Below are 12,216 nucleotides of genomic sequence, written 5' to 3'. Positions count from 1 at the left end.
GGTAATAGAAAATAGCCATTCATATGAAACTGAAAAAATGCAATGTTTTCACATTTCATTTGAAGCCTTCGTTAGAAGAAACCCTTGAAACAACCAAACCGCTTTGATTATGCTCTTTTTTGTTCATTTGGGTGCAACTCAAGGTCATGTTTGATAAGGAAGTTGAGTGATAGCGGCAATACTTGTTCAATACAGGCTTATTCATGCTGCTTACTAATTTGGGAAATACTTGAAAACAAAACAGGAAAAAAGCAACACCTGTTAGTGAGTTTGATTGGATGGTTTCTTATTACCGTACTTTTCGGATTATAAACCGCACCCCTATATAAGCCGCATCTGCTTCATTTTCCAAAAAACGATAATAAAACAATACATAGGCAGCACCTTTGTATAGGCCGCAAAACTCAGGACGGTGCTTTTTAACACGGCAACAACTCTGCTGTTTAAAACGGAACAGTGCCTAATGGCACTGTCTCGTATTAACCGACACTTTTTAACCTAGTGCCTAACGGAATAGTACCGTTTGGCATTGTTTCGTTTTTTCTTTCACCGCTAAAGGCGCACTAACCGGAGATTCCGGTTAATGCGCCCTAGCTGTGCAAGAAAAAGCCATAGAATAGCCGCACCCTTATATAAGCCGCATGGCTCAAATCATCAGAAAAAAGTAGCGGCTAATAGTCCGAAAAGTACGGTAATGAAAATAATTTTCACTTTGTTTTTCACTATTGTTGTCAATCGAATTCATTGCAAACTCTGGTTAATGAGACAAAAGTCTTGCCTCATTTCCATTATCTTTATTTTAATAAAATAATGGTAACTTTGCATCACATCTAACAACAACAACTTACGAATGAAGGTAAAAACACATATACATAGTAAAATGCAGTGAACAAGAACACACCTGGACTCTTAGACAGCGAGGCATCAAAACAACTGTAGTTGATGAGGGTGTAGGACATAAGAAAGAAATTGGAGATGAGAGGAGCAATTACATCAAGCTTGCCTATAAATAGAGAAAAAACAAATTAAGAATTGTAGTCCGCAAGATGTACGACCTACCAGCCTGCTTTTAACTACCAGCAGTATACAGCAAGTTATGCCAATTAAACTATCTACATATAACAAAACCATGTCATAAAATGCTCATATTAATCAGAACATGTCTTTCAGTTCATTGTCATACTTAGTTAAAGTGTTGCAACTGTTGGACAAGTGCTCAAAGATTTGTGTTTAAAAGGCACGACTTCTCACCACCATAGTTACACCAAAAATGGCTGCTCAAAAACACAATCATAAAACTCAACTCTTTTTATACTTTTGCACAAGTAAAAGCTAAATAAGCAACTAGTTTTGATAAATTAATCGAAAAATCATTTTACAAATAAAATAACTTTTTACAGCCTATCATGATAAGTTTTACTGAAACTTCTTGCCTTAAATTTTTGAGCCAATCTGTCAAAAGCCTCGAGAAGAATGAGCTATTAGGAAGTGCAGCTGACTGATATGACGCTTAATAGGCAAAATCCTAGATAAAAACTCTCTCAGACAATCAGAAATCTCTTTATGTCAAAGGTTGGCGGAGATTTCCTACTAGGTTGATCACAACAGCGAAATTATTGTTGTCACACCCAACCTTCACACAACAGGATAAAAGAACATCCTTTTTCTCCGACTTATCTTGACTTTTGCAACAACAGGAAATTGAAAGATAGTAGTTAAAAATCATAATTCAGAATTATATAGCGCAAGTGTAGAACTATCTAATAAGCAGATGGACAAAAGATGACTGTGTCTAGACAGCTCACATGTAGCAGAACAACACAGTAATAAAAGAATATAACACAAACAATATCATGAAAAACTGGATTTTTAGAAAGTACAGATGATCATTTGTTCAGTTAAATCGATACATGTTTTTATAACAAAATACAAGTGCTGCATCTGAAGTGATCATTGGAATACAGTAAACGCTCCTACAGTGCATACCTCTTATAACGTAAATTCCACTTAATGTAAAGAAATTACGTGAAGTTTTAGCTCTGTGCTACATAAAAAATTCGATATAACTTAAAGTGTCAAGTCGGGCGAGTTGTCCAATTTGATTTGAATGGTAACCTATCTTGCCGCACTTGCAAGAGAAAAAAGACGTGTATATCGCGTTATATCTATTTATATATACAACATCCGTGATATTCTAGTTCGTCGTGATAGATCGTCAGATGAGTTGACAAAACAGAGAAAATGTAGCAGCGCAATTGTTCATAAATACTTGAAGGCGATCGATTGGTGCAGGTGTTACAGCTTCAGTCTATCAATTGAAAGGATATTAGTGGGAGTATCGTCGAAAGATATCTTTATCCTCACCTTGACCCCTGGATACAGGAAGACGGCGCACAAGTAGCACCGCTCTTTTTATAGTAAAATATTTTTCGTTTGGCTTTATTGTAGCCGTACAAAATATTTGTTATTAGTCTTACTTTGCAGAATAGACTGTGTTGTTTAGAAAAAATGAGCAAATTTATGTAAATGAACGCCGAAGATGTGCGCTCTCCATCAACTTATTGTAAAATTACCGCAGTCATCGCCTATAAAACCAGTGAAAATGATCAGAAAAATGAGAAAAGTTGTCGATGTAAGCCAATAATACTGTAGTTATGAGACAACCAACAAATTAACAAATTAAGTCTAGCTTTTCATTTTGTATAGCTAAAAAGGTGAGTTTGAAAAGATTTTGGAACAGATTAGGCAATTTACATGTATTTTACTGTTCGTATTACGTAAATTGCCTATAATGTAAACGGCTCTGGAACGGATTATTTACGTTGTAGGAGTGCCCGCTGTATATGAAATTAACTACATCTGACCATGTGAAATAAATTATTCTTTTACTTCCCCTCAGAATTTGCCAGTAAAGTTCAAGAATTCGATTTGACTTTTCCTTGTCTATGCCAATGATTCTCAATGACAAGGAAATAACAATCAAAAGCAGCAAATATGAGAATTAATAAAATAGTTTGCCTCCTGAAAAAAGTCTCACACACACACCATCTGTGAATGTTCATGTATGATTAAAATGAGGTTGTGAACAGTGGTTACCCTTGCATGACCGTGGTAAAACTTGAAATCTTGAAACATGGTTTGTAAATCAATGTGAGGGTAGTAGGTAAACTGGCTAACAGTAAACCAAAAGTCAAATGAGCTCAGGTTGCACATACCGATGAGTATGAAACCTATAGCAATGATAAAGGCTAGTAGGTATGATAGCCTTGGCTCCTCAGATGGCCCATAGCCTTTAGCAAATGTATGGATATAGGGAAAGATCCTATCTTTGCATACTGCCTGAAAAGAATGCCACAAACAGCTAACAAAACAAGAAAATATTACAACAAGAGAAAGAAGGAACGTTTCTTTGAAAAAACAGACCTGACACGATGCCAAAACATACACACTACATATGGCAGCTTTCAAATAATAGATAGCACACCGCTCACTATAGAAAACAACAGAGTAGCACCCAACCCTACTTGTCTTTAGTCCAGCTTGAATGATATCCTGACAAAAGGTCACACTTTAGCATGGCATGACCACAATAGACTCCAGAACAAGAAAACAGACTACAGAGCGGAAAAGGGAGGAGTCATAAAGCTGGTGAAAGTTTTTGAAAAAAAAACAACCAGGTTTCTATTGAACTATTTAACTGTTTGGTTGTGTAACCACATGATGTACACAACTATGTAGTAGATGTAGTCACGTGATGCACACATCCACATTATGCTGGGCGTGCTCTTGCCAACATGGCTAAAGGCTGGTACACACTATATCACAGTATGTTGGTGTTAATCCCACACTACATCAGTGATCGTCTGTGATAACAATGTTCCCACTCACAAACCCATCTGTGGTGTTTACATGAGCAAATAGTCGGCGTGTTCTCATTATACCATGTGATCAGTATTTTCCAGTGTCTTCTGACCTCAACTCCTTTTCTGCACAGTTAAGCTAGTCGATGTTAGCGTCCAAAAATTTTTTTTAGCAGAACAAAACTTTTACGGAACGTACTTTAGATTACATGTACATATACACTTCTCGCGCAAATAAAGAGAAACTGCATGGAATCAAAATAGCCTGAAAATTTTAGCCTCAAAATACGTCGTAACAAAGATTCCATTCTAATTGCGAAAACTTTTTTCACATATATCCAAGTATCACGACCTCGACAAAAAAGGAACTACCATTAGCCTGATACAGTTGCTGATTATTTCTATCGTGTTGCATTTAATGTTTTAACGAAAAACCCGTAACGACTTAGAGTTGGAAAACGGATTTTGATACGAACAGAAACAATGAACGAATTAATAGTTAATGATGTAATCGAGTCATTATTAGTACGGTTTTGCGGACACTTTTCTACTGATCACTTGCTATTATGGATTTGTAAAGGTCAAAAATGCTAAATAGTGGCGGTCAAATAGAGGTGGTGGTCAAATAGAGGTAGCGCTCAAATATAAGTGGCATTCAAATAAAGGTTCTATGGTAGATCAAATACCCAGCGACAGCCAATCACCATCGGCGAAATGGTGCACATTGCACAGACTGGCGAAGGGGCACAGCGAAATATCGAGAAACCTTTCGCTTTGCCTCGATTTACGGTGCAAATAATTGACGAATAATGAATGAGAGGACAACCCCGACATACTGCGATCAAGAGTGAACTAGCTTTTCGAATAACTACCGCTTGTCAGTGAATATCTTGATAATATCTTAGACAATAGAAGCTTCAAAGTTATGATGCAGCATCTTAATGGGTGTTCACAGAAAACTTAATTGCTTAACATTAAGGTAAGCACATATTTTACAAATGAGCTAGTGGAAAAATGTATGGCAAATCATTTATGAAAAGCAGTCACACAATTATGTCAGAAAATTGTGTTAGTGTTTAAAACAAATGAAACTGCTGCTGACGAATATGCTATAAGGCCATTGCCAGATTTACCACACTTGTACTAAGCTCTATGTACGCATTGAGAATGTTTAGTCGAATCATAAATGGCTCCAAGAGCACACTTGCAGTTGCTTCAAAATTAGAGTGTAACAAACACAATACATTCATGGTTGCATAGTCAATGTTAGAAGATTTATTCAGGAAGAAACTTCACCGTTTCCAGTAGGTTTAGTAATCCGGCAGACAAATAAACTACATATAGGACTCTCTGGACCTACAAAGAACTATGTATAAAATCACCAACGTTGATTTCAACAGCAACAATTTTAGTTAATTTGAAGAGTTCAGCACCAGCTGTGAGACCTCATACTTATACGTAACGCTTGATTAGCCCTCTATGAAGCTTTCCACAACAACTACCTGACAACCAAAAATATTACATTACGGTAAAACATACAGTAGCTATATGCTCCGCTGTCGCTGACTAAATATACCAAGTAACATACCTGAAATATCTTTGGTGCACTGACTAGGCTGGCGAGAGCAGAAGACAGAGTGGCAGCAAATATGCCTGCAATGATGATGGGCCCCCAAGCAGATACTACTTCCATTACCTGTCAAATTGAAATACAAACTGATTTGTGAAAAGACAGGATTGTCATTCAATTCCCTATAGTCTTTGATTTGGAGGTCTTATGGATTAACTCGCGTCAAATTTAAAAGGATTCTATCAGAAAGTATAGATATGTTTTCTATCATTTGAGATTTTGTTTGATGTTTTAGATTATCTGACTGCCAGGATGTTTCAAGATTAAAATCGACAAAACTTGCTTGCAGTTGAATCGCTCAGAAGAAAGTCAACCCAAGCATACTAGCTAAGATCACGAGTCTGTAGAAAGCAGCTAATAGCCATGGCGAATAAAAAAAAGAGATGAAACATTTCAACAAGCCTCTCAAAGTATGACATAGTGAATACAGGGCAAGATGGTGAAAATTCTTCAAATAAAATCACATGAGCAAATAATGCCGAAGAAACAGTAACAAGTATCTTAAACATAAAACGAATGGTTTGGACCAATGTAATGAGCTGGATCATCAAGCATGACTATGCTAACCTTGAACAGTAAATGAGATCACTTTAAGGATTCAGTACATACTATACTGACAATTCCTAAGCATTTTGGAATGATCAATACTTAAGAGAAGAGCAGCAGGCTTGAAAAACTATCTTTCTTATCGAGAGCCTAGTTTGTGTGTAGCTTATAGCGTACCTCATAAACATACGTGTAATGGTGATGATTACACGCAGCTATTATAATATATATAATACTATCAAGCAAGGACGAATGATGGCAAAAGCAGCAGTTTCTGTCTATTCAGAAATCAAATAAAAAACATTAGAATACACTGAATATTAATACATTCATGAGATAATTTTTAGGGATATAATAAAAAATATGCAACGAGTAATTTAGAACCATTGGAGCAAATGTTATATATATCTTCTTAAAACCAATGAAATGAGTCTCATCATAGATATATATATATATATATATGTTAAAATTTCTTGCTAAATAAATCAGGAAAGCTTCAATACACTCTAGACAAACCATACAAAACAAGTTGAAGATCTCTTGATTAAGCAAACGCTCTCTCTCCTGCAGTTGGTCAAGGCGACTAAGACTGTCTATGCTTGTGGCTTAGGTATGTTAGCAGATCTCCACTCAGCTCGATTACAAGCAGTCACCTGCCATGAGTTTTTATTGATGTGCCTCCATTTTAAATTCCTCTTAACTACATCTTTATAGCAAAGTCTAGGCCTTCCTTGATTTTGCTTACTTATTTGCCAGTCTTGTTCCACTCTGTGTACATGGCCGAACCATCTCTGATGTTTTTTAATAAGGATGTCAGCCATTAATGATAAGCCTGTCCGTTTAAAAAAAATTTTATGTTTGTAATCTTGCCCTGCCGCTCGATGTTCATGACGTCACTCAAGTGTTTCATCATCACATCATGTGATCTCTTTGCTTGAGCTTGATATATCATCCAGGTCTCTGAGCCATATAAGAGATTGAACAGAACCACTGCTCCATACACTATACACTTTACACTGCCTGAGACATGCTTGTTCTTCCGGAGTTCTTCCATAGTGAGCATAACAAAGCAGTACTTAGATGAAAATGAAACGCCATAAAAAACTTTAACTTCATTTATATGAGAATACCAATGATAACATATCAAAGCAATAAACCTTACAAATAATGTGTATGGTATTGTTACTGAAAACTTATTATTATGGACGTTAACCGAGTTTTCATAATATTTAATCTCGTGGAAGTACTAGGAGCTGAGAAAGAGATGATAATATAAAAATAAAACAAGAGTTTCAACCTTAACAACTGGAGCCATTTTAAAAAAGACAGTCTCCTTTATTTATTCAAAAAATATATAAAAGCTGTAGCAATGAAGATACACTCACTTAATAAAAGGCTACATAAACTGCATTACGATGATTTCATAAAATAATCCAGTCTTGGAGAGTTTATCTGTAATACAGAGCTGGCCCGTGCAAGACAAATGGTGTTTATCAATCATTTTTCACAATGTCTTGCCTTCCATCTTCTTCACAGCATAAAACCTACAACGTTAAGCTTCCAGGATTATTTTGAAGGTTTCCAAATTCAATCTATAATCAAAAAGCACAAAGTAAAATACAGTTAATAATAAGTTTATTACTTACATTACAACTCTAAAAGCACAAATATAGAAATTGACCACCTTCAAGCAGTACAAGCAGCCCGGGTCGGTGGTAGCCGACATAGTCAAGCTTACACCAATGTGAAAGAAATGGTCTTGCGCATATTGCCACTCTCAGTGGGCAAACAGCAGTGGGCAAACAGCTTTCTAACTGTTCAACTGTATCCGATTGTTTTTAAAAAAAGATGTCTACATGCACTCTGACTGCAGATTCCATATGTGTATCGTGGTCCAATGTTGTATAACACAATCTGAAATTACGTCATAAATATTAATTCTTTACAATTAATGCACAAGCTCTAGTTATTTATATAGGCTATATAATATAATATACTATATAATACTATATAATATACTATACAATATACTATATATAATATACTAGATGTCAAGTGATGTTCAAAAAGCCAATAATTAATGGTCATATATCTTAAATTGATAGAGACCAGTGAAAATATGACTGTGCCGTAGATATTATCAGTACCAGTACCACCTATATTTATAGTGTACTCACCGTGAACTCTGTTAACATAGTGCCGAACTCCATGACTTCAGAGCTATAGCCCAGAGCACCTAACAGATGGGTGTGGTACATGTAGATCGTTGACAGGAAAGCCATTGTGATGAAAGGCCATTTAAAACATGACTTTCGACCAGCCTTGAACTTTTTTGCAGCCTGAGTACCATAAAAAACACCAGAGCGGAAATTCTGTGAATGTTTCTTTTAAATTAATTGCTTGGCTTGCAAATTCTACAGTACTAGTATCCTGGCAGTACTTTGGTGTGCCGTGAGAGATCATCATGTGTAATAAGTATCTGTACTATTATTACTTATTACGGCAAGGTGGTTGAGTGGTGCAGATGGTAGCCCGCCTGGCTGTGAAGATGAATGCCCATGTTCGAATCTTGTGGGATGCAATCTTATTTTCCAACATCCATCCGTGGCTTCGGATGGACATGACTATTATTATAGTAAAGATTGTATTTTACAATTCTTTGCTGATTTATGCCTTATGTACCCCGCACTGTGCAGCGTCGTGTTTTATTTGTCTTAGAGGTTATTCCAAACTACTTCACTCCACTCACCAGGTAAAACTTCAGTTGAAAGCCAATTTAGAAAAATGGCAGCGTTTGTTAAGTACTAGCAGTACTAGCATTTTGATAAAAACTAAAAAGCAGAGGTAGCAGCATGCAAAATTAGTCTGCTGCGGTTAAGTCTCATTGATATATAATTTATGGAAGTCAAACAGTATTAGGGAAGATTTATCTATGAGAGCCACTGACATCAACTTACCAGCATTGTCATGGTGTTCACTTTGTTTGCTTTCCTACATGTCCGCGAATAAATACAAACATTATTCTCAGAACAACAAATAAGTGAGACCAATAAAGTTTGGAAGTGGCAGAAAAAAAAGAAAATATGGTTTTATGTTCTTGTATAGCATAATTTGGAAAATATTTCCGTTTGGAATTAAATTATAGCCCATACAGTAATATTGATGGTGATTCGCACATACAAACTGCATACTGTTTAGGCTTGAACAAACCCAACTAATAACTGATCGATTTCAAGATCAAGGAAACTAGCCTTCAGCCGTCATAAGCCAGAGGAAGTATGCTCTCCTAGTTACTAACCCTGTACGAGTTCATCAGTCCTTCGAGACAGTCTGATGGACATCCTGGACCAGCGTCTCGTACCACAGTAGCCCCTAGGAACCACAGGCATGCTAGATAGGTTAAACCACTGATGAGTATAGCTAAGAGGGTGCCCTTTGGTATTGCGGTAGAAGGGTTCTGAAAGACATAGCATGAGTTTACAAAGCACTGACCATGAATTAAAAAATTAACAGCACTAGATGTTCACTGAGTGAACTTATTCAAAATAATGTAGAACAACCTATACTGTGGTTGCATGTAGAACCTGTGAATAACTGTTCAAGGTAAACATCTATGTAAACTCCTGGTTAAATTAGATGAATGATGATGGAATTTACACCAAAGCAAAAGAGAAGTTTTTTAAAACGATATCAAAATTTATTTAGCAATCAGTTGAATAGATGACATTCTCTTCAGCGAGACCACGATGAAGGATTTTTTACACAAGTGCATGGAATGCCGAAAATTTTTAAATGCTAGCGTTTAGGAAGACGCTACTACAAAGCTTTAGTATAACCTGATCAGTGATGATATATGACCTCTCATGCTAGATAATCAGCCCATGACATGACTGCGCATGAGAGACCAAGAGATGTGCTCCATTGTAACTAGGGCACTAGACGTTAAATGATCCGTGAAGAATGTCTTGTCTCCCTTTGGCCAGCACTCTAAACATGTTATGGATTGACTTTGCGGTTTTAAAAATGAAGAAAACAATCTATTTATCAACCTTCAGGAATGCCGAACTACACAACAGGGCTGTCCATAGCTATATTTATATGACCCAGTTAATCAACAAGTTTGCAGCATCTCCAAGATTGAATTGGCAAAACCCGCCAGTAAAGTAAGTTTTATTACTCGCACATTTTTTATCAAATGTTTGAAGCTTTCGAAAGATGGAAACAGTAGTTGCGAAGGATATACAAGAAAATGCGGCGCAAGTGATTCCATTTTAATCGCTTTCCACATTTCATTTGTTCCAAATTCGAGTCACTGCGTTTCCATGACCCGCATAATTCGCAAATTAGAGCCAATCCGCAAGTTATCCGCGTCATGGAAACGGCATAAATCCGCAAGCTATCCACATAAATTCGCAAGCTAAGCGAGTTTTGCTATCCGAAAAACTTTATCGAATCCATCGTGTTTGCGAATCATGGAAACGGTACTTGCGATTAATGCGCATTAGATTATCGTTGGCTATTACATAAAAAACATTTTCGCGCTTCAGTCGTTTTTACAGATATGTTTCCGCACCGAAATTGGCTTACAGACCTTTTAACAGACTTTTGTATGATCTCTATTTACATTAGTATATTTTGTTATTTTTAAATATTTAATGATTAAATAAGTCAATTGCGAATAGCTGAGATAGGTATTTATTGAAAAATAATGACAATTTTGGTTGTTTTCTGATCACTATCTCACTCATGCGAAACTGCGCATCTCATTCAGAGATCATATAGCATTCACGAAAAGGATTTCCCAGGGTTTTCCATAACGTTACGGTGGTTTTGACTGAGTGAGATAGTGATCAGAAAACAACCAAAAACGTCATTATTTTTCAATAAATACCTATCTCAGTTATTCACAACTGACTTATCTAATCATTAAATATTTAAAAAGAGCAAAATATACTAATATAAATAAATATCATACAAAAGTTTGTTAAAAAGTCTGTTAGTCATATTTGGTGCGTAAAAATACCTCGTTTTTATTTCGATTTCAGCAGTCTCAATGCGCCAACGTTACCAACGATCGCTACTAAGCTAAGCGTGACAAGGCTGCTTAGCTATTTATAGTCGTTAATTATGCTAATACTTGACCTATGGGGTCAAGTACTGGTGTTAAATCCGCATCGCCAGGTGTTCATTGAAACGCTCAATTGCCAAGTAACTCAACTTGCGGATAGTTCGAATTATGTGAAACATGCGGATTATGCGAGTCATGGAAACATAGTGAATGTGTGTTGCAAACGGAGACAAGAGCTTGCCGCTATGACCTCAGGCGTACAATTCCTTATCTTTTTAACAAAGCACCTGCATTAATCCGTAACATGCGAATGTATATTGATTCACTTATCGCACAGTAACCCAGAGCCGCACAATTTGAAAGCTTTAAATCGGCATAATCCACACAATGAAAACATAGTGTACGACAGTTGTACAATCATATAAGCAATCACTCAGAGAGAGCATATTTGAAAGTTCAATCGCAGCTGATGAGAAAACAAATATCAGTACGAAAACAATAATATTATTGTCTATCCTAATCTGCCTGATGGTCACCATGGAAGCCATATCAACAGACCTTTAAATCTCCTGAGATGTTTGCTCCAGCAAGAATTCCTGTAGAAGCGGGAAAGAATATGCCAAACACCGAGAAAAATGTTTCCCCATCTCTAAATTCAGGAGCAAAGTTCTCACAAAACGGACATGACGTACCTGAAATGTGAAGAAGAATACTAAATCTCAATGACAGAAGAACATTCAAGTGATGATATATTTATTACACTACTAGGTGATAGGTGATATATTTATTACACTGTTAGGTGATATGTTTATTGCACTGTTAGGTGATATATTTATTACTGTTAGGTGATATGTTTATTGCACTGTTAGGTGATATATTTATTAAACAGTTAGGTGATATATTTATTACACTGTTAGGTGATATATTTATTACACTGTTAGGTGATATATTTATTAAACAGTTAGGTGATATATTTATTCCACTGTTAGGTGATATATTTATTACACTGTTAGGTGATATGTTTATTGCACTGTTAGGTGATATATTTATTACACTGTTAGGTGATATATTTATTACACTGTTAGGTGATATATTTATTAAACAGTTAGGTG

At 36.1% G+C, this 12,216-nt stretch overlaps 1 protein-coding gene across 1 annotated transcript in view; it reads right to left on the bottom strand.

The window, feature by feature from the left end:
• Nucleotides 1-12,216, bottom strand: part of LOC137393598 (solute carrier family 12 member 2-like) — a 60,841-nt gene that overhangs the window by 23,868 nt on the left and 24,757 nt on the right. The window contains exons 8-12 of the mRNA XM_068080227.1: nt 11,663-11,796; nt 9,335-9,493; nt 5,449-5,556; nt 3,216-3,339; nt 902-1,003 (exon numbers count right to left, since the gene is read on the bottom strand). Coding sequence (XP_067936328.1) covers nt 902-1,003; nt 3,216-3,339; nt 5,449-5,556; nt 9,335-9,493; nt 11,663-11,796 — 627 coding nt within the window. The remainder of the gene's footprint in view (nt 1-901; nt 1,004-3,215; nt 3,340-5,448; nt 5,557-9,334; nt 9,494-11,662; nt 11,797-12,216) is intronic.

Source organism: Watersipora subatra, chromosome 4, assembly GCF_963576615.1.
Source record: "Watersipora subatra chromosome 4, tzWatSuba1.1, whole genome shotgun sequence".
NCBI lineage: Eukaryota > Metazoa > Bryozoa > Gymnolaemata > Cheilostomatida > Watersiporidae > Watersipora > Watersipora subatra.
Note: the sequence above shows the minus strand (reverse complement) of the source record. Positions and strands in the feature narration are given on the sequence as shown.